At 44.8% G+C, this 24053-nt stretch overlaps 1 protein-coding gene across 1 annotated transcript in view; it reads right to left on the reverse strand.

The window, feature by feature from the left end:
• Positions 1-548: 548 nt before the first annotated feature.
• Positions 549-24053, reverse strand: part of LOC146799185 (uncharacterized) — a 57832-nt gene continuing 34327 nt past the window's right edge. Inside the window, exons 2-4 of the mRNA XM_085628056.1 lie at positions 5514-5600; positions 4042-4139; positions 549-2264 (exon numbers count right to left, since the gene is read on the reverse strand). Of these exons, the coding sequence (XP_085484182.1) occupies positions 1757-2264; positions 4042-4100 (567 nt within the window). The 5' untranslated portion in view covers positions 4101-4139; positions 5514-5600 and the 3' untranslated portion in view covers positions 549-1756. The remainder of the gene's footprint in view (positions 2265-4041; positions 4140-5513; positions 5601-24053) is intronic.

Consider the following 24053-nt stretch of genomic DNA (forward strand, 5'->3'; position numbering starts at 1 on the left):
GTGCATTGATTTAGTCACTAAATTTTGAAAACGCTAGGTTGCTGTATATGTCTTTGTCAGGCTCTGTCAAAATTTAAGCTAAATGGAGGTTGGGTCACGGCCCGGTGCCGTGGGCCTTTTCTGTCCTGTTGTTGTTGTAGCTTAATGCTGTAAACAGAGTAGACAAGATGTATCCAAGCCGCCTCAGTCTGAAAGTGTTCTCTCTTCTCTTCTTGCACTCCACCTTAATTGATGCTTTTTTTTATTAATTGATTTTTCAATACCCCTTTTGTTTTTCCATTTACACTTACAGGCCGGCCTTTACCCTGTGCTATACTGGGAGAAACAACTCACACTTACCTTACCAATCCGCATCAGGCAGGCAGTGACACCCAAGATTGATCTACGGGGCATCCGTGGAAGGGAGGACCAAGAGGAATGACGAGATGCAACACCACAATTTGACCAGGATAATACAGTAACTTTAGTATCATTCATCATTCGTCTTTTAATTAATTTGATTCCTTTTTTCTCTTCAATCATTACGACTGTGTGTTGTTGTTGTTAGTTTGCTAATTGATCCCTACAACTAATTTTTTATTTTCTTTGCTATCTTTAAAAGTAAGCCCGGTACAACATGTAATTTGGGTCTCTCTGAGGGCAGACAGGCAAGGCAAATCGCATATTAATATACTGCTGCCCTGTACTGTCTAGTTGTCTAGTAGTAGTTAGTAAGTACTACTCATTAACCATCAAGTTATCTTCATCATGCATGCATTTCCTTTTTCTCCCTTTATAAATTTATTGTATAAGATCATGGTCGTCTGCCAAGATTGTGTTTTGCTTTTGTTGTGTCCATGCGTACTGTTTATCTTTGTCAAACCTTTCCCCAAACCCCCCTTCCCATCCATTCATCAAACCCTAACCCTCTTACCCTGGGCTGTGTGATTTATATTGAGGTGTGACTACATTAAATGTACACCAACAATCGATCACATGCTTGCTGGGGCACATGTAGTGAAAGCAACACTAATTCAATTTCAAGGCAGGGGAAGGATCTTCTTCTGCTTGCCCACCCATGTTCATTCTATGTACAAGCAAACATTTTTTCCAAAGGGACCTAATACATCATAATTAATTGCCGGCATTGATTGGATTCATCATCAACATCCTACCACACAGCAGTAAAGGTTACGAATTACGATTCTGTTAAGTGACTCGACACAACTACAGTTTGTAACTTCTTGTACTAGGCTTTCCCCGCCGCCATTATGTTCTATTTTACTTTAGCAGTTGCAATATTGTTTGTTTGGCAGTCTTCTTGTGTACTGTACTTTACTTCATTCTACTACTCCTCCCACAGTCTCTCTCAGGCGAGTGACTGTCTAATTTTTTTTTTTGTTGCAAATGCTACTGCCAGTGTCTACTACTACCACCACAGCCATGGCATCTTTTCCATTCTCTTGGGAAACCATGCAGCCATCGCTGTGCCTAACTTAATCATCATCAATCACAGGTAAGATAAGTTTGGTGAGAGGTATAATGGACTAGGAGGAGAGACTGACAGTACTAGTAGGACAAATAACTCAGTGAGGGGTACCGCATCGATCTGTTTGTACGTTACAAAATCTGCAAATTATTTAAATCAAACACTAGCTGCGGCCCTGCAGCAGCAAGGAAACCATGTGACGTAAATTCGTAAAACAGTAACCCCCCACAAAACATTAACATCGTATGTTTAAGTATAAATATAATGTATTACTCTAACAAAAATTAACTATCCCACACCTGACCCACCCCTCTCCCTAACCCCAACCAACCAATGTCCAAAACGAAAAAGTCCAAACAAAGTCCATAATGATAAACCCCAACGCCCAATTCCCACCCACCAACAAAAGGAATAAGAAAGCGGCAATCCAAGGGGGTCATAGATAGTTCTTAGATTCGGTGGGCTTTTAGGTGTTTGTCGACGAGGATCTTGACCTGCTCCTCTATGTGCTCCTCTAGGCGTGCATCTGGCGGCGAAATGCCCTGCAGTTGCATCCAGGGTGAGGGCAGCAGTGATGGATGTTAAAGTGCGGTGGCGGGCGGCTGCCTGGCCGCGGCACCACACCACTGGAGGCGAGGCCTGGCCTGGGCCCGAGGCATTGGAGGAGGCTGCAGCTGCTGCCACCTCCTCCTCCTCCACCTGAGGTACCAGCCGCCGGTACTCTTGGCAGATGGCCTCCAGTTTCCGGCGCCGGACCGTGGCTCCTTCCTTGTAGGTTTTTCTTGGGAAGGAGGATCTATATCAAGAAAGAAAAAGAATATTGTGACCAATACTCTTAGCAAAACAGTAACACTAAATTAATTCAACACATAGTGGCACAGTTGCACTTGCAAGCACAGTACATAACATTTGTGGTAAGTATCTATCCTCCCACTTCCTTGGCCTCTAACATTTGTGGGAGTTTCAGGCATTATACTAACACTATGGACTCCAGTACACAGTACATCAGTCTTCTTCTTATCTCTAGTTTAGCGAAATTACATAACCTTGTTGTAGCCGGCATGCCAGCTCAGTCAGCTAAGCTTGCACCCAAGGCAAACATACGAGTCATGACTCAGACTCACGTTAGTTTTATTTACTACTGTCTGCTGGTGGGGAAGCTCCTATTTTTCTATTACGGGTGGCACTGGCCATACTCTCTCTGTTACATGAAGGGCAATTGCTCAATTTCACTTTCACCCTGCCCTGGCTACTACAAAAAGGCAGATTATATATCTGACCCAATGATCATTGCTTAAATATGGGACGTGGACATAAGGTCAGTAACGGTCGCTGGTGGGAGTGCTGCCGGGCGGTGATGTGGAGAGGGACAGGGTGGGGGATAGTAAACTATGGATTACGGCCGATTACAGGTAAGTAAACATATAAATAAATAAAGCTAATTTTGTTGCGCGCACTGCATCGCATTTGGAGATGCAGTGCACTCAACGAAATTTGTTTTATTTATTTTTCTGTTTACTTACCTGTATTTGGCCGCAATCCATAGTTTACAACCCCCCACCCTAACCCTCCCCCTCCCCACGTCACCGCCTGGCAGCACTCCCACCACCGACCGCTACTACATTAGGTACTTTGTTTTGAATGATTGTGTAACCAACAGATAGGCCACCCTTTGTTGGCTGGCTGACACAGTCGAAAATAAATTATTACAGGTAGGGAGTGGTCCTCGGAGTCGGAGGAAGGAGCTTGATAACTATACAAAATATATATATATATGATGTGCTTGCAAACTACTGTGAGTCAACTGTATTCTGAAAATACAACTTATATTCCCCTCGGCTTTGCTAATCTGGCACGGTTTCTTTTACATTCTCTTCAAACTAAGACTCTGCATCCAGTGACAGTCTCCACCTATGCTGTCTATGATGAATGCATCCAGGCATCCATCATTCAAAGTAAATGTCTATCATTCTTCTTAATCTCTCAACAAACCTTAGTTTGTTTCACCAACAACCACCCATGGGTCCACTCCTTCCTTGCTTGCCTTGGCTTTGAGTTTTACCCAAACACCCCTGATGATTCTTGCTATCCAGTATCCACCCATACTGTGTCGCCCACCCAGGCAGGCATCTTCTTTCACCTTCCACCCATTCTTCAACAACCCATGCATCTGATTCCTATCAGCCACCTATGCATGCTTCCAAAGTATACTTCTCTGCCAGTCATATTACATCTCACCCGTCCTTTCTCCTCCCACCCTTCTTTCCCTTTTTGTTCAATGCATCCATCAAGGTCATCTGATCTGACTTTTAGTCTTCTCCATAAAACTTTCACAGCTAAGTTGGAGTCAGATAGAAGAGGCCATTGGTTACTCAACTCATGCAGATAATGCTATTGCTAATGCTAATGCTAAGTAAAGGGTGTCTTCTTCAACCGTTGTGTAATGTTCACTACAACTTCATACTTACTAAGTCTCAACAGTACAGTGAGTGAAGTGAACACCCTTCCAGCTAGTGTAATTTCATTAAGCAAGGAATATAATTTACCACCGCCCGCCACTGCTGCTAGCTCACCCCTTGTAGCTCCTGCAGGTGCCGCATCTCCTGCCCTTCCGGAATGGCCGCATCGCCATTGCCGCTGGCCCCGCCGGCACTGGTGCTCGATAGTACGCCTAGAAAAAACATTACACATTTTTAGATGTCTGTACACCTCCCCCTATTTATTTGTTTTCACTAGGAAGATTGAAAAAAAAGTTAATAAATACATATACAACATACATCACTAGTCCAAATCGGGTACTAGGGTAGAGTCAGTAGACACTAGTAGTGTTATGGTCCCTAGGGTCATTATAGTCTACTCTACTCTTTGCAAAGTTAGCCTGAGCCATGCAACCATTTTAGCTTCATGTCTTTTGCGCATGGTACCAGCTTGTTGTGCAGTAAGACGCCTTTGAGCCCACATATGCTCATACAGCTACTGTCTGAGCGTTGCGTACAAGAGGTCGAAAAACAAGCCACTTTGTTATGGAGTTCGATTAGTCCGTATTGCTTAGCCATAACATGTTACACTTTTTGGCATGACTGGGAAATGCTTGCATTATACTATCTAACGTGTACCATTTTTCTCATAACAGGTGGAAGATTCCCTTCTACGAACAAGAGATTTGCAGAGCTTATGATGGATGTAACCAGTACTTCTACGTTCTACGGTAAGGGGTCTCTCAGAATTCGCATAGATCTTTTGTCTTCTATGCACTTGTAACAATGTTTATTGTTTTAATCTTATGCATTTTGCTGTTGGAGCTGGCTGTAATATACTAAATTATAGAAAAACGTTAGAGCTTGTTAGTTGAAAATAACCCTTTTGAACTTACACATAGACTCTGTGGTATTTGGTGTGGTGGTGGCCTTACACAAGTGAGTGAGCGAAAGGGTGTTATGTTATGGGTTGTGTAATCATTGGGTATCTTCGGGTGGGGGTTCGGGGACCTAATGAGACACTATAGCTAGTCGGTCAAGGGATTGTGGGTTCTGACTGAGGTGTGAGGAAGGTCCAACCTCCCATCACCAACATCCTATCTTCTTGGCCATAGTTCTGTATGTGGCTGTGCAGAATCCCCACAAAAGTAGTAGTATGTACTATATCCTATCAAAAATAGTCAAATATCTGGTTGGGCATTTTGTTGGTGGGAATTGTCAAAGCCTCAAGATTAAGAAGACTAGAAGAGGACAACCCAAAGGACTGAACTCAGTGGCTAGAGCTATTGGTCAATCTGAGTTTTATTCAAAACCTTAAATAAAGAGTGGCCAACTGGGCAAGCTTAGCTACAGACAGACTAATAGTAGTAGTACAGAGAGCCATTGCAGAGGCAGTTAGAACTTAGAGGCAGGGATAACCAGAATTTAGAAACAGATAGAAAATATCAAAGAAGATTTTGTTAAAAATAGAATTAGGAAGTGGAACCAGAATTAATAGTTTGGAAAAAATAAGGTGCAGTAAAAGTTAGGGAAATATAACTGTTAATATTAACCACTGGAGGACTTACTGGGGCCAGCAGCAGAGCCCTCAGTAGAGGAGCGGTCCTCTGGTTGTCCTGCCGACTCAGACCCCGTCTTCTTGCCCCTGGGTGCTGCTGATCATGTAAGACATAATAAAGTAAGAGACAAACATTAATGATTGCTGTGAAATAAATAAAATATTTTTTTTAAACGCTCAAAAAACATTTTAGGAAACAACAATTGCAATAAAATTGACCTATCTAATCAGATCGACTAGTAGTATTATTGACTTGCAGGATTCACAGACCGTCTACTTATTTATGAACACTAATCCAGTGTTCCATTTTGATTCCAGAATACTAACTAAGCCTAAGTACCACCTGACCTAGCCCACCTATTCCAGACGGGCCAATTGTTCACTAAGTCTGCATTTCCATTTATTTTAGCCCTAAAAAATGCATAGATGAGATGGAGGACACATGCATAAATTTGTGCATACACCAAATTGTTGGTTGGTTGCGTCTGATGTTCTGCTAGTGACTGACACTGCTAAGCCTATCTCTCACTAAACAAACTACAAAAGGTTCTACTAAGGATTGAGGTAAGCAGCACTCAGTGACAGATGATCCGTCACGCAGACCGCTAAAAAACTTATCAACTAATGCTAACTAAACCTATCAATCCATCCACCACTATTTGACAGGAGGACAAAGGAAGGACTAGAGTCTCTCTAGCAATAGCGTTACGTAACTGAAGTTCTCTAAAGTAAACTCTTACATAATAAGCCCAAGTGAGCTCAAAGTTGCAAACAAGTAAGAGTAGCGCCGAGCGCCTGTGTCCTACAATCACAGAAGATTTTGAAACGTAATTTACCTGCAATGTAAGCAGTAGTATCCTTGTTATTCGGGAAAAAATTATACACAATACTTATACTACTATATATTAGCTACTCACCAAGCCCCACAACCTCTACACCTAGCAGGTCCAACAGGTCCTGCTCCCGGTCCAGGATGTCTGACCACCGGTGGGCCAGCTGGTTATGGGTGCCCCGGACCCCTGAGCAGCGAAACACTGCCCAGCGCACCTTCGCCCACCGGTGGTGACGCTCCTGAGTAGGGAACCCGGAGCCTGGCCTGCCGCCTGTTGCCAAGGTCAAGGGGAGGTGGCGCTGCACAAAAAAAACAAGAGTGGCCACCTCCGCCTCGCAAAAAAGCTGCCGGGCCTGCACCCCTGCAGGGCACGGTCTGACGCAAGGCAGGCGGCTCTTGGGCGCAAGCGCCTTGCCCTTGGAGCCGGTACTGCTACCCTTCACCATAGTTCTCGGGTGTGTAGGAGGCAGAAAAGAAAAGTTAGAAGGAAAAAATAAAGTTAGGGGAAGAAATAGGAGCTTAAAGAAGGAAGTAATATAAAACAGTAGAAAAGTTAAAAAACCACAGTAAAAGTAGAAATAAAATGCAAAATATAGACTTAGGGACAGAGAGAGATAGATAATAAATAAAAAAAATCTGAAAAAACTAAGGATTGCAAAGATTGAGGGAGGATAGAAAAGCAGGCCCAGAACCATAGCATAGAGTGAAAAATAAGATGGCCGCGCCCATCACGACCGCGTGGGTAAGTTTGCGCGATATTTTCCCCCGAACACGCAAAAAGCGTCGCAAACAAGTTAAAAGCGTTCCCGAACATGAAATGCGCATCGCGAACACGCTATACGCGGCCCGGAACAGGAAATAAGGCATCGCGAATTGGCGGGACAATTGAAAAACTAGATGGTCACGCACATAGGTGACCGCATGGGCAAGTTTGCGAGATACTATCCCCCGAGCATGCAAACAGCGTCGTGAACATGCAAAACACGTTCCAGAACAAGAAAAATGCATCGCGAACAGGAGCGACAAGCAACTACGCCCACTCACGTAGCTATGCGTAGCTTGCATAGAGCTTTAACATCTTCTCGTAGGTTCGCGTAGCGCGACTACGCAAACTACGCCCAGGGTTAGCCCAAAGTACACTTGGTCTCACTGTCTGCCTCAGCGGCACATGAGTATTTGTTGGACCAACAATGTCCTGGCAAAAGCCAGCAAGATGCCCAGACTCCCTCTACTCATGGAAAGCCACCAATGTGCACACAGCACACACAAGCCAACCGCTTGTTGAACAAAGAAAAACACCTTGGTAGACACAGCATACCCAATCAGAATACCCGTGGTCCGACCGATTGCCGATGCAGCAGCAGAGCATACAATGGATTGATGGCCTCCAAGCAGTCACTGGAATCAGCCTCATCATGATAACCCAGAAAACAACCAGTGCTGCATATGGTGCCCTACATTCTTTGAAATGTTGCCTTTCTCCAACTGTCTGAATGAAGAATAAAATGATCCCCACTGTCTGCCAACTGGCTGCAGTGGACACACTCTATACATGTGTCCTAAATTCTACCAGTCATGGCCAGTGCAGGTAAGAGCAGTGGGGCGGGACGGGGCAGGGGCAGTTGAGAGATGACGGAATAGGGAAAATTAAATTTTAAAAAAGGAAACCACTTACCTCGTGCTTGCCGCATCGCAGACTCTGTGACGCAGAGACGCGGCGAGCGCAAGGTAAGTGGTTTTATTTATTGTTTTCTTTTATTTTTCCCTATTCTGTCAGCAGTCGGCTCCCTCGACTCAGCCCAGCCCCACTGCCCCACCGCTCTTACCTGTACCGGCCACACTTGAATTCTACCCAGGTCCCTATTTCCTCCACAGGCCAATGGACATCTTTAACTATGGGGCACTATGCTGTGATCCCGGTGTGCTGAGTGCCTATCAGCCTAGACTTCTTTAAAGCTACAATTCAGTATTGAAAATCATTCATTAGTCAAAGGGCATCCAGTACATATAGAATTAGCATTGTATCATTATTGTACCACCATTTTCTTTACAATGCAAACAAGTATATCCTCAAAAGACACAAAGGCACAAAATATCTCTCAAATAGTGACTGTTTATTATTTAGTTACTCTTATAACAGATCACCATATTCAATGCTCCAAATAGAGAAAGAGGTTGCTCCAAGGGGAGTTACTCCAACTCTACCATAATTTCGGCCTGACTAGAAAGTGCCTTCCCTTGTGCAGTTACCACCTACCCATAGCTGGGGTGAGATTACATTAAGTTGGCTTAAACGATTCAACTGATTGAACTTCTAAATAGACCCTTTATTCATACTGATTGACCCGCCTTGTAATGCAGGCTATGAAAAATCACTACACAGATTTACGTCAGACTTGCCATGACATTATAACTTTCAGGACGTTTGTTTCTGTGGCCATAGAAAATTAATTGACTGATGTTGATGAGACAAATGCTCCACCTGTTATATCATATGGGAAAGTTAAGCTAACAATGTAGTCATCTAAGCTAATCTGAGCCCCCGATAATGGAGCAGACCCTACCCCTTCAGTGTGATTATTTGATATAAATGATTCAATACCATGAATTGTGAGGCATTATAGAGTCAGATAGTCTATACGGCTGAAACCCTGAAGAATGGTACCTGCTTGATTGTCTACAGCTTTGCACCCCAGGCATATGCCCCAAGAATATATATGGAGGGACTGAATAACCTATGCATTTCCCTATGATGATCCATGCTGTGATATCACAATATGTAATGCTGTGATCTCTGCATTCTCCTCAAGCCATCTAATTGGCTTATACAAGTTGCGTAACTCCATAGAACAGTGTAAGGCTATCAAGGTGTAATTGAGGTTGTGAGTATTTTGAACAAGACCATTTTTAAAATCAGTGCGTTGAACTTGTCCTTGCATTTTTAACCTCCACTCGGGGAGTTAACAAAATGCACTGGGTGTCATCTTTTTTTCTTTGCTGACCGAATGCAGCAGCTAAACTGATCAGTGAACCTGTACTTTGATTCAGAAATCCAATTACATATGATAATCGACCGCACCCATACCCATGGTCACATTCTTGACCAGATTTGGTCGGCCAATCGGGCCCTTTCTCCAACCATCATTCTCCCCTGCACCTGGTCGGATCACTCGCTCATCTCTTTTTCCATTGATTTAGCGATCATAGACAAGTCCCCCCTGCCTAAGAATGTCTCTGCGCGGAACTGGAATCGGGTAGATTTCAACTCTCTCCACTCCTCTTTGATGACTACCTCCCCGGATCTATCGGCCTTTCCCCTTGATCTTCAAGTGGACACCATTAACACCTGGCTATCTACCTCTTGTGACTGGATTGCTCCACTCAGGACAGTTAAAGCTTGTCGTCTCCATGAAGCCAATAAATGGTTTTCGAGCGACCTTAAAACTCTTAAACTGGCTCTTCGCCAGTCTGAGCGTCAATGGAGGCGCAACTATTGCCCCTCCCTGAAGGATCAATATAGGTCTCTCTTAAACAACTATAAGAGAGCTATTATCTCGGCAAAATCAGAATATTTCTCTGGTAAAATCCTAACAGCGGCCAATAAACCTAAGGAGATTTTCTCTATCGTTCATAATCTGGCCTTATCTGATAGGGTTAACCTCAACCCCATTCCTTCTCATGCTCTCTGTCTTTCTCTCAACGATTATTTCTTTGAGAAGATTGCTAATATCAAACGGAATATTCCCTCACCATCTTCTCACCTCTCTCCCTTTTCTTTACCCCTCTGCTTTCTTCTCTCACTCACTTTCCCCCCATCTCAAAAGAATCCTTTCTGGCTCTGCTCAGGAAAGTCAAATCTGGCTCCCCAGCCGACTGTGGACCGGCCCGCATCTTAAGAGAGCTATTCGCTGGCTGTCCCGACCCCCCTTTGTCCCTTCTCAACTCATCCATCTCTCAGGGAACAGTCCCGCCTCAATTCAAATCGGCCATTGTCATTCCCATCCTAAAAATATCTGGTTCTGACCCTACCCTCCCTGTTAATTTTAGGCCCATCTCTCTGCTTCCGTACTTAGGCAAGATCCTAGAGAGCCATATTACTTCCTGCCTGTCGACATACATCGAGGACAATCGTCTGCTGGCCTCCCATCAAGCGGGCTTCCGTCCGGTTCACTCGACCGAAACAGTAGTCCTCTCTGTCCTTAACGAGCTTAAAAGTAAGGTGGATTCCAACTGCCCCCAAGCCTTGGTGCTTCTTGATTTGTCTGCTGCCTTTGACACGGTCGATCATTCCATCCTCCTAGATCGTGTCAGGGCAGCAGGCTTCCAGGGCACCGCTTTCTCTTGGCTCGCGTCATTCCTTCAAGGCCGGTCGCAGGCTGTTCAGCTCTCTGGTTTCTCTGGTTTCTCTGCCCCGTTTCGTACAGTGTCCTGCGGGGTCCCCCAGGGTTCCTCCCTTTCCCCCCTTCTTTTCAACCTTTACATTTACCCTCTCATTGTTTCCTTGCTCAGAATGGAGGTATCCGTTTACAATTACGCGGATGACCTTCAGCTTATATTCGGTCTTTCCTCTTCCACATATCCCCATCTTAAATTTCAAACCACTCTTATTTTTATTTCTGATTGGATGAGTTTAAACCATCTCAAACTGAAATCTGGACAAAACTGAGCTGATCCTGACTGGTGGTTCCTCCAGCCCCTGGTCTTCTGCCTTCTGGCCTCCCAGCCTTGGTTCCCCTCTGCCCCCTCTGCATCTGTCAGAACCCTCGGCATCAAAATCAGCCAGGACCTCTCCATGCGCCCTCAGATCAGCTCCGTTGTCTCATCCTGTTTTCTATCTCTCCGGACCATCCGTAAGATCTCCCGCTTCTTTTCCCTGGATGCCCTCAAAATTATCATTTTAGCCATGGTTCTTTCCCGTCTGGACTACGGGAACTGCCTGTATGTGGGCGTTCCCGCCTATGAGCTGCGGCGTCTCCAGACTATTCAAAATCAGGCTGCTCGCCTTATCCATCGGCTCCCCAAATTTCATCACACCTCTCCTCTTCTTAAATCCCTTCACTGGCATCCTATTTTGTATCGTACCCTTTTCAAAATGGGATGTATAGTTTTTATGGCTCGCGCCCGTACAGCCCCCCTCTTCATTAACTCAATGGTCTCTCACTATCTTCCCAGTCACAATCTTCGTTCCTCTAGCCAGGCTCTCCTCACTGTTCCCCGATTCCGTAAGTCTAGAGCAGGCGGCACTAGGTTTTCCACCCTTGCTCCTCGCTTTTGGAACAGTCTCCCATTCATCATTAGATCTATCACCACCTATCTACATTTCCGGAAGGCGCTCTAGACTCACTTGTTCGCACAGGCGTTCCCCTCCCACTGATCTCCTATGCCTTTTTTTTCCGCCTCTTGTAATCTCTCAGCGCCAGGAAACCGCTTGGTCACAGTGCGCTCTACAAATACTTTTAACTTCAACTTCAACTTCATGTCAATTATGGAACTTGCTTTTGCTGCCTATTTGCTTTCTGATGGAATACTTTATGAAGCTCCAAATGCAGCAATATTGTGAGATTCTGTTACTTCATAAATGAATTCTAGGATAACTCCCTGGGCCTGTCATAGATAATGGGCAGCTGTCAGTCTGATGGTTTACACCAGAACATGGGCTTCTATGGGAATTCTCAAGGGCATATTACCAAGCCCATTTTCGCAGTTTTAGCGGCAGTTTCCTGCTGCTAAAGCGGCGATAACTTTAACGCTGTTTCTTGATAATATGCCCCCAAGTACCTGGGGCCCAAGGGCGCTCAATAGCGCGTGACGCGAACAAGCTGCTCTATGAACACGTGGAGGAAACAGGGTCAGGAGCTGCCTGAGAACTAGGCAGGTCCCTATGGGGCCGGCAAGCGCATCCCACGCACTCAGTAGTTCGGGTTGCAGAACTAAACTGTTGTCTTGAATTTACAAGTACTCCTCGGCCAAGGCATTTCCTGCGATATACACCTCCGCCCTATTGCAGGAGGCGGTGGCTGAACAGTTTTTTAGTATAGGGAGTAAGTAGCAGCACTCCCACCTCAGATGCTATACATCGGGTTTCCTACTGGCGTGTCGAATAAACTTCTCCACGTTTGCATCCAGGAGCAATATAGCTCAAAGGCATGCTCTTGTGCCATGCTCTTGTGCCTTGGTGTCACAAGCCCCTCTAATTCAAGGGGCTGTGGTAATTTTCGAAACAGAGTATGAACATGCAGAAAGCCACATAACGGTGGATTGTGGGAAAAGTTAGCCCAACCCTAGCATAAGCTTAGTTAGTGCTGGGGTGAGAGCGGTGGTTACCTAGGCATGCAGACAACAGGCTTGAGCCTTCACCACCAGCATTACAAATCATAATTGTCCACACAGCATTGATCACAGAGCAACAAATGTTCGACATAAGCTTCTGTGCAGCCATTATGCAGCATTGCTTGGGGTCAGAGGCATGTTGCAGGTCTGCAATGGGAAACTTGAAGGTGCACACAGGCTGTCATCCTTATGAGTTCGATGAAAGGACTACCTATTGGTCTTTTACAGGAAAACACAAACTCGGGGGCTTATGCCTAGTAACTCGCCAGTGGGTATAGTACGAAAGCGCCTTCAGAGTTACAGAATTAATGGCACTCCAGAATTAGGGGGGGGAGTAACACACTTAATCCGTGGCACGATTAATGGCGCCCCTTCCACTGGGGGTGCCTGGCCAATGGGCGCAGTAAGTGACACCTGCCAGTTTTCCTTTTGTCTGAAGCGGTCATAGTTTCACTGTCAAGCACAGGAAATCTACTGGGTATAACCCCAATAATTCCAGGGCATGTAACAGAGCTATTAGAGTTTTATTGGGGAAGTGCAATTAATTGCCCTAAATTCTGTGATGAGAAGTTTCAATTTGGACCTATATTTTTTAGAGATCTAAGATGTTTACGTCACACGTGGTACTGGATTCCATGCAGAGATGATTAGTGGTGACCTAGTGGTAAAATTGATCCCTTTATTAATGGGAGAGTCAGGCCTAGATTTACTAATTGTTTGCACAGTTCTCATCAGACAATATGCAACGCTTTGCAGTACAAAGTACTGCAAAAGAAAACATCAGTCAACTTTGCTGATCTAAAGTATTTCAGCAGGAATGTTTAGCCTCCCACATCATCAAACTCAATATTGTTCCACTAAATGCCAACCTCCAATTAAGATATGCAAGAGGGAGCTATTTGGAGTGGACCAGCACAAACATCCCTTGGATATGACACAAAGCCAGATAAACGTAATTAGACAGTCGTGGCTTTGCATCAAAGTTTTATTCTAAGGGTCTTATTACGAGTTTGGCGGACCTCCGGTCGGCCCTCCACTGCGGCCCCAACAGGATGACTGTCAAGCCTGTAGTGCGTCCACCCGCCGGATTACGAGTGTAATCCATGGCAGGTACGTGGTGCTGCAGCGCTCTCATGGCAGTGGGCTGTTAGGCTCATAGGAGGGCCTAACATGCAGTTCGCCACTGTGACAGTGTAGCAGGCGTGCCACACTGTGCAGTAACGATGGTGCAATTACAGGGGGATACAACATATGGCCCCGCGCATGCACCCGCAGGGCCAGATCCGGCTGTGGTCCCTATTAGGGCCCCTGAGTTGCCTCTCTGCCACACCTTTCATTGCGGGCTCACTGCCATGAAAAGGGCAGTGAAAAGGCAACTCGTAATATGCTTGCTGGTGCAGGCAGCGCATACACATTCAGGCCAGCTGCAGACCACTGGCCCAGCGGGATCCTTCATCACGGCGGAGACGGCGGTCTCGTGGTGGTCCGTCCACAACACTCATAATACTGCGGGCGGACCCTCAGTGTGGAGGTGGTCAGACTGCGACCATGAGTACGGAGGTCCTGTGGACCACTGTACTCGTAAAACGCCCTAAGTCATACTAGACAGAAACAAGGGGCGGAGCAGTGTATTTTATGGTATACTTATTAAATCTATTTGATTTATGTGAAGTTCCATGGCTTACTCTTGTGTGGGATCCAGAAAATTGGAAGTTGTAATGTAAGGTGTTCCTTGAGTACAGTTCTCTCACTAGACGCCACAGTCTTACTGTGGCTCCACTGGGAAATGCTCAGTATCATAAAAAATACTTTTTGGAATGTGGCCACTGTTGACATCATCAGTATGTGGCCTTCTTCAAAGCTACGCACTCCCCAATTTGTTTTCTTTTCGTACAATGGAAGACAGCAATTTGTGCTAAATTCCTGTTAGTGTATGCAGAAGCACTTGTCTAGGATGTACCAGTTAAACAAACCTTTGATTTAAAGCAACGGATCAACTAAACGAGCATGACCTTGTTTTGCATCAAATCCTTACGCCAATTCAAACCAGGCACAAACAAGGGGGCGTATGGCTTGAGGATATCAATTTGCCAAAAGAGATGTTATCAACAATTCTTAGTGATGTAATAAAACTGTTATGATAGTGATAAAGTGGAGGGTCAGGCCATATAGAGTATATAGACTATGCAGCCGTTAGAAGAACTGGTGACAAAGTGTTAGGTTGATCTACATTATTGGGACCTTTGGGTATTTGTGATTCTGTCTACTACTGTGTAGCTGCAACCTTGACTGAGAATGTGTTAATTTAAAAGAATACAAGAAGGAAATTCAAATAATGCACTAATGGTCCTTCCATCCGAATGCATGATCCAGGATTGAATATGGCTATGAGGAAATGTGGCTTTGGAAGATGCTTTGAGCAAAGCAAGAGTGGAGGTGTTTTCTTTGGAGTATGCAAAGTATTTCTACAAGAGAAAAGTGAAAGACAAATTGGAATATCTACACTGAGAAGATAAGTCCAATTAGTATGGATTGCCAACACAGGAAAAAAAAAACCTTTAAGAAAGTGCTGATAAAAGGTGATGGTCATGCTACTGATTTGCCTAAGGTGTATGTCAGTAATATGGCCAAACAACCATATGAAGCATCCTGCCTTAATTGGTGTTTTCAAATGTTGTAGAAAATATAGTAAACATACCCAGCTTTTCAATAATTTTGATAGGAATATATTTGGGTGCATGGCCAAAGGAGACATTGGCAGTGGTTTTGTCAATATGATTTTAGATATTTCTAGGGGCATGTGGTGTTTATGGATACCTGTATAATGTGGATAGCAGGTGACCATTCAACTTGGATAGGTTGAGCTAGGAATTATACCCAGGTGTTTTGATCCAGCCAGGTTAGTTAAGCAGCATGTGAGTTTGAGGTACCCATTGAGCCCATTGAAAGGTATGTTGTTACTGTTGGTAAAACTCCTAGTAACCTACTTGGGTTTCTGGGCAATTATCAAATCTGCACATGCAGCACTAGGGACATTTATGGTTTGAAAAATTGAAGGGTTTATGATCACAAAAGCACTTTTTAGTGTGTCCAAAGCCCTTTTACAAGTCGTAAAATTATTTGACTTGTAAAAGTGTTTTTGCAATACTTTCAGAATAGCAAATAGAATGGGAGACACCTCACCCATTATGACTCCTGTTGCCTCAGAGGAGCTCTCTGAATATGTTCTTAATTGGATTTTTTCTTTAAAGTACCATCACTTCCTTTAAGGAAGGCAGACTACTTTAAAGAAAGTTTCCTATTTGCAAACATAGAGATGGTGGCTTGCTGTTCCTGAATCTCTTACATGATATTGATTCCAACAATATTGATGTACATAAATATCAATGAAAAATAGCAATTACAAAAATATAGTTTCCCTATACTTATAATGTAGGAAAATGGTTGTACTTCAGAGGGATAAAATGTACTACTCCCACCTTAGTCTGTGCAACAGTAGGGAAAGCTTTGGACATGAGAGGGGTAAGATTTCCTATTCCCACTCCAGTCTGTGCAACAGAAGGGAAAGCACTGGACTTCGGAGGAATTATATTTTCTATTCACACTCCATTCTTTGCAACAGCAGGGAAAGGGCTAGACTTCAGAGGGGTTAAATTCCCTATTCCCACTCTGGTCTGTGCAACAGTAGGGAAAGGATTGGACTTCGGAGGGGTTACATTTACTAATCCCACTGCAGTCTGAACAACAGTAGGGAAAGTGTTGGACTCTGGAGGAGTAACTATTCCCACTCATCATCATCATCATAAAACTTTATTCGATCTTAAAAGAGAAAGATCATAAAAGCTCAATACATCATAATTAAAAAGTACATAAAATTCCCTTAAAAACTTTTAACTATTCCCACTCCATTCTGTAGAACAGTAGGGAAAGCATTAGACTCCGGAGGGGTAACATTTAATAGTCCCACTCCAGTCTTTGCAAGAGTAGGGAAAGCGTAGGACTCTGGAGGGTGAAATGTACTAATCCTACTCCAGTCTGTTCAATAGTACGGAAAGCACTGGACTCCAGAGGGGTGAAATGTACTATTCCACTCCAGTCTGTGCAATTGTAGAGAAAGCGTTAGATTTCTGAGGGGAAAAATGTACTATTCTCACTCCAGTCTGTGCAACAGTAGGGAAAGTGTCGGACTCCGGAGGGGTGAAATGTACTATTCTCTCTCCAATCTGCACAACAGCAGGGAAACGTTGGATTCCAGAGTGGTAAAATCTACTACTCTCACTCCGGTATGTGTAACAGCATGCAAAGAACTTCACTTCAAACACATAGCTTAAATTTAACATAACCCTATTAATTTAAAACACATATAAAACTCTTAATATGAACTTTAATAACCCAACAAAAAGTATATAAACTGAAAAAAACAATTAACATGATTAGTAAACAAATTAATAATTAGTTATCAATTTAAAATACTAGCATGTATTTATTGCTTAATTCAATTACCACACTATACCCCCACAAGCCTACCAGCCCACACTTAAAATATACATAAAATAAATAAATGTAATAAAATTAACCTAATTAATAATCAAGTAAATATTAATTAATAATTTAATAATCAATGAATTAATCAATAATTAACTTCTCACGCTATACGCCTACAAACCCAGCAGCCCACACCTAACATATAACTTAAAAGCTAGCATTGTTGCAAATTTAACAAAATTAATAAGCAATTAACTAATTAATATATTATTAATTAATTGGTAAATTATAATCACTTAATGAACATCCCATCCTACACCCCTACAAATCCAGCAGCCTGCAGCTGATATATAAATAAAAAAAATCAATTATTACACAAGTTACATATTTAAAAATCGTTTAATTAATAATTCATTATTAATTAATTATAAATTATCAATTAATTAACTTTCCGCCCTATACCCCAACACACCAAGCAGCCCACACCTAATATATAACTTAAAAAATACAACTATTACACAATTTACATAATCAATAATCAATTACAGATTTAATAAGAAATTAATCCTTAATTATTAATTGATTGTATTTAGTTAACTTCCCACCCTACACCCCAACAAAGATAGCAACCCACTATGGTAATATAAATACCTATTAACAATCAAATTGAAAACGTATAAATCACTTAAAATTACAAACTATAGTTTAAAATATTAGTAACAACAATACAAACCATAATAGCAACGAATAATAAAACACAAAAATAATATATGTACTGACACACATAAATATATCATTAATAAACAATATTTTTTACAACATTATTATTGAAAACAATATTACGTAATTAAAAATCGATTATTCTTGACAAATCAATCAATCAATCAGGTGTTTATTAAGCGCGACTACTCACCTGTAAGGGTTTCAAGGCGCTGGGGGGGGAGGTTTCGCAGGTTCCAGTCCATCAAAGAGGGGGTCTGTCGAAGAGCCCGGTTTTGACGTTTCTTGCGAAGATGGGGAGCAATGTTGTCTGTCTGTGGAGCAGAAGGTTGTTCCAGGCTCTGGCCGCGAGGAAGGAGAAGGAGCGGCCTCCCGATCTGATCTTTCTGGTGCGGGGGACCACGATGTAGGAGAGCTGGCCAGATCGTAGGGTCCATTGGGGTGCGTGGAATTTGAGTTGGCTGTTCAGGTATGCTGGTTCGGTGTCTTGGAGGGCCTTACATGGGTGAGCATCTTGAAGGTGACTATAGCTTCGATGGAGAGCCAGTGGAGTGTACGCAGACACTGGAAGATGTGGCAGTGTCTTGGAAGGTTGAGGACCAGTCTTGCGGCGGCATTTTGTATGTTCTGTAGCTTGCGGGTAAGGTTTTTGTTTATTCCGGCATAGAGTGCGTTGCCGTAGTCCAGTCTGCTGGTGACCAGGGCGTGAGTTACGGTCTTTCTGTGTTCGAGGGGGATCCATTTGAAGGCCTTACGTAGGAGGTGGAGGGTGTAGAAGCAGGAGGACGAGACAGAGTTGATCTGGCGGTCCATTTTGAGCTCTGAGTCCAGGATGATTCCCAAGTTGCGTGTGTGGTCCTTGGGTGTGAGCGAGCTTCCGAGGGCAGGGGGGCCACTAGGTGTCGTTACAGGCGTCGGGTTTAGGCCTATGATGAGTACTTCCTTTTTGTTGGTTTTTAGTTGTAGGCAGCTGTTTTTCATTCATTTGGTGACGGCTTCCATGCCTTCTTTAATGTTGTGTCTGGCAGTGTTGGGTTCGTTGGATAGGGAGAGGATGAGTTGGGTATCGTCTGCTTTTGACACAATGTTGAGTCCGTAGGTTCTTACGATAAGGGCGAGCGGAGCCATGTAGACGTTGAAGAGTGTAGGGCTGAGGGAGGACCCTGGGGGACTCCGCAGTTGGTTGGTGTAGGGTCCGAGAGGAAAGGGGGGAGTCTGACCCGCTGCGTTTTGCCGGAAAGGAAGGAGTGGATCCAGTCGAGGGCCTTGTCTTGGATCCCTGCGTCATGGGGTCTGCGTATTAGGGTGCGGTGAGAGACTGTGTCGAACGCCGCTGAGAGGTCGAGGAGGATGAGGGCTGCTGTTTCTCCTTTGTCCAGTAGGGTGCAGATGTCATCGGTTGCGGCGAGGAGGGCAGTTTTCGCACTGTGGTTTTTTTGAAGCCGGATTGGGAGGAGTCAAGGATCTTGTGCTCTTCGATGAATGTGGCAAGTTGGCTGTTGATGGCTTTCTCGATGGCTTTCGCTGGGAATGGGAGCAGGGAGATGAGTTTGTAGTTTTTGAGGTCGGTGGGGTCCGCCGAGGGTTTCTTCAGGAGGGGGTTGATCTCGGCGTGTTTCCAGTCGTCGGAGAAGGAGGCTGTTGCCAGGGAGCAGTTGATGGTGTGGCAGAGCATGGGTGTGATGGTTTCGGCGGCTCTGTTAAAAATGTGGTAGGGGTAGGGGTCAGTGGGGGCCTCGGAGTGGATTGACTTCATCGTCTTCAGTGTGTCTTCAGTGGTGAGGGCTGTCCAGTTGTCGATCGCTGGCTTCAGGGTGTCAGGGGTGGTAGGTGAGGGTTCAGTGTGTCGTAGTTGTCGTAGATGCTCTTGATTTTGTGGTGGAAAAAGGTGCTGAGTTTGTCGCAGAGGTCTTGTGAGGGAGGGATGTCAGTGGACTCGCTGGTGGGTTGGACGAACTCCTTGATGATGTTGAAGAGTTCTTTGCTGTTGTGTGCATGATTGGAGATTCTGTCTTCAATCGCTTTTTTCCTTGTTTTTCTGATGAGTTGGTGGTGGACGTTGGTGGCGGCTCTGAAGTTGTTGTGTGCTTCTGTGGATTTGATGTTCCCCCAGGCCTTTTTGAGGTGGCGGCAAGTGCGTCTGGACTCTCGAAGTTCGGTGGTAAACCATCTAGCTTACTTAGTGTGGGTGTTGTTGTTTTTCTTGAAGGGGGCTATCGTGTTGGCGCCGTCGAAGATCCATCTGTGCAGGGTTCGGGCTGAGGAGTTTGGGTCGTCGTTTTCCGTGATGGTTGGGGTGGAGTTGCTAAGTGATGAGGTTAGCTGGCCATTGGTGATTCTGGTCCAGTTTCTTCATGGGAGCAGGTACTGGTTTCTGTGGATGGTGGGTGTTCTGAAGGTGAAGTGGACGCATCAAAGGTCGGTCCATGGGAGTTCGGTGGTGTGGCTGAAGGTGATGGAGTTTCCTGTTGTGAAGAGGGGGTCGCGGGTGTGTCCTGCTGAGTGCGTGGGTTCGGTCACAATCTGGCGGAGTCCAATTTTGTGGAGGTTGTCCAGGAGGGATGTGGTGCTGGGGTACAGTTGGTTGTCGAGGTGGAAGTTCAGGTCTCCCAGTAGGGTGTACTTGGTGGACGCGATGGCATGCGGGGAGATGATGTCCGTGATGGAGTTGGTGAAAAGTCAGCGGGGTCCAGGGGGTCGGTAGATGAGGGTTACTCTGAGGGTGGTGGTAGGGCTGGCCAGTATCTTGAAGTGAAGGTGCTCCATCACGTCAGTGGGCTCATCAGGGAGTGTGCTCAGGTGGAGGGTGGATTTGTGGACGATGGCGATTCCTCCTCCCGGGCAGGTGGTGAGGTCCTTTCTGGAGAGCTTGTATCCTTGGGGAATGGCGATGGCGATGTCCGGTCTGGAGGTGGTGTTGGACAGGTTTCGGTGAAGAATGCCACATCCGGGGTGGTGCTGTCGAGCAGGTCCCAGATTTTGGTGGCGTGTTTGTGGAGGGATCGGACGTTGAGGATGCATTGTAGGGTCTTCGGTTCGGTTGTGTTCTTGCGGGCGGGTTGTGCTGGGTCCGTGGTCTTGGCGGTGCTGCAGGTGTGCCGGCAGCAGTGATAGCTAAAGGGTCCGTGGGTGTCGGCTGGTGATGCTAGCTTGCAGTTGTTGTTGCGGCCTGGGTTGAGAGTGTGGAGAGCTGCTGGGTCGTAGCGTTGGCGGTGCAGAGATCCAGGGTTCCTGACGCTGGTCACGGTCGGGTCGCGGATGGGCGCAGACGGGCTTGCCATAAGTTATGTAGAGTTAACAGGTCCAGAAAAGTTGTACATCGACAGGTGCAATTCTGTCATTGACACCAAAATTTTGAATGCAGGTGCAGTCAAAATGTTATAGCTGATGTGGAATAGGAAGGAATTTTTGATGTTCACGGAAGGTCAAAGTGCTATTAGAGATTAGGCATGAGTGGAGTTCGTGGCGTTCCACTACGCCAAACTCAGCGAAGTGCCAAAAAAACTCCGGCAAGCTATGCAAAGTTCCGTGAGCGCTGGAGTGCATTACCTTGCACTGTTCGCAGTTCGATTTTTAGTACCGATGTGTTTGTCCAGCGCTGTCAAATCAGCCCGAACTGCATCATGTGCAGTGCAAAATGGGGCTGCTTCTTTCTGTTGCTTGAGTAGAAGTGGCAGCTTGCTCAGCAAAAACAGAATGTTTCTGAACATGAGCTGTAATCATCCACGACCACCCGCGTTGAGAAAACTCGTTAGGAAGCGGTCTAGTTTTTCAGACCTCTGCAAGCTCTGTGTAGCATGGAGTGTGAAAAGCTCCGCAAACTCTGCAAACTCAGCGAACGAGGCGGAGTTCACCGCTCTGGCCTAATAAAGTGTTACAGAACTTGCATTCATGAGTGGCAGGACCAAGGAGGCTGATGATGACCCTGGAATGGGCAAACAGGGATATGATTTGACTTACACATTCGTAGTTTTAGTGATGAATGTAGCATTGCATTACATCACCTGTTCAGCACTATGGCTTCCAATAATACTGAAGGATGGTTGAGGTGAAATCGTTCATTACTTTTAGAAGGAAATTATGTGCCTAGTTATGAGGTCACGCTTTCAATGATGCGTTAAGCAACCAGCTAATTGTTCTTAATATTATTTGTGCAACTAACTTGGTTGTCATCTTTCTGTGTTTATTTTTGCCCGGGGTGCAGGGGGCATAGAGATTATCAACTGCTGGTATTCTCTCCAACAAGCTGTCCCATTAGAGCAGATAATACCACCAATGTATTCTCCTATGGAGTTAACACTTTCTCCATCCAGAAATGTAAATATTTTTCACCACTACTATTCAACTCTAAGTCAGTAATTAAGAGCATTATTTTAAGTTTGGTGGCTATCATTGAAGACATTTTTATCCAAAGCAGCATCCGCATATATAGAAAAAAATATATCCTTGGTGGTGGGGAAACCATGCTATGCATGCATAAGGGACATGACATCAATTATGTTATTCCTAACAGGGTCTGACTTGGATAAATAGGCCTGGGAACTAAAATAAAAGTGGCCCCCTCAGCAAACCAGATAGCTAAAAAAGTGGCCCACCTTTGCAAATCAGGCCAGTTTTGAACTTATAAAGACACACTGTATAGTTATTCTGCAAGGAATGGGAGACTGAATCGGTTTGCGTTTGCTGCAGGCAATGTTTGTGCTAACAACCGACCCACCTAGCCACAAAACAAGCCAACAAACTGCTAAAAATCCAGCCCATTCACTGATCTGTCATACTAGCCCATTGTTCACTGCCTGATTACCCTATAAGCCAGTCTGACTCTGATTCCTGAAGACAAACAGTTTCTGTCAGGAAACAATGATAGTGGAAATGATACTAAAGTGCAACCCTTCCAATGCCAGTTCCATTTGCATCAGGTCCTTCAGGAGGAATGTTCAGATGATGGAGCAGGAGCAGGAGGCACCTTCACCACCAGAAATTCTGTCTTCCACGTCATCTAAATCAGGTATGAGAAGGAAGAGGTGGGATATCAATTTTTTGGCAGATGTCTTGTTAACTACCCTTAACTGAAGTTTTAAGTTTCCGGTTATCAGATCATGATGACTGAGCAGCGTGTTCCTAGATAATACATTTTTCTCCCTACCTGCCCATAGGAAGACCAGAGGGGCCATGTGGCAACTCATGTCTACAAAGGCCTGCTTATTCCATGCTAGTGGAACAAACACACTTTGATCCAGATTCAAAAGTGCTAGCCTCAGACTGGGGAAGACCACATTGAGAGGAATGGGATAGCTGGTGTGCACCACTGCCAGAAATCCTGGCTTCCTAAATGTATGTGTACTGTACAGTGCAGTTGGAAAAATAAAAACATGTCTCTAAGTTAAAACCTGCCCTAAGGAAGTTTTATTTTCTGGCGCAGAGCTCTATAAATAAATGTTAGTAGATAGCTCTTTGTGTCAACAACTGTGGGTGGTAGTGTGGGAACGCTCATGTACCACCCATGGGACACCCCTCTTACATAAAGTAGTGCAAAGTAGTGCATTGAGCTACTTTGTGTTACTTTTAGGTAATTTTCTAGGGCAAAGTGTTGATAAATCTGACCCCAGGCCTCTACACCTTCTTGGATTAACCACAGTAAAGGGATTCTAGGGTTCGCTGAAGAGGTATTTCAGATGCTGTGCTTGGCCTACGGAGTGTCTGGGTGACAGCCAACTGCAGCGAATCTGCACTGTTGCTGGAAATAGCTGATATAGGAGCTTTTGCAAAAATCAACAGGTCCCAAGGGAAAATGAACTGTTGCCATCTTGTGTCAACGGACAGCACTGGAATGCGTCTCCTCCGCTATGACGGGGGAGCGTTGCCCCCCTTCCAGCAGCAAAGAAAAGAAATATAAACCAATAATAAACTGTGGTTTATCATCATTTTATTTTGTGTCCCGGAGTCTTGGGGTGGGGCCAGGGGAATAACAGGCACCCACAGGTACTGATATGCACTGTTATTAGTGCACATAACAGTTTGACCGGCCGTCTCAGGCCAGCCAAACCGTCATGCGCACTTTGCATGTTCTCCACGCAGGCTGCATTACAGAATGGATGGAGAACATGCCCAGGCTCCCAGACCCTGGCTGAGTCCGAACCACAGCGCTCAGACCAATCACAACGCTGAACTGCAGCGTTGTGA

This window comes from Triturus cristatus, chromosome 9 (assembly GCF_964204655.1).
Source record: "Triturus cristatus chromosome 9, aTriCri1.1, whole genome shotgun sequence".
In the NCBI taxonomy this organism is placed as follows: domain Eukaryota; kingdom Metazoa; phylum Chordata; class Amphibia; order Caudata; family Salamandridae; genus Triturus; species Triturus cristatus.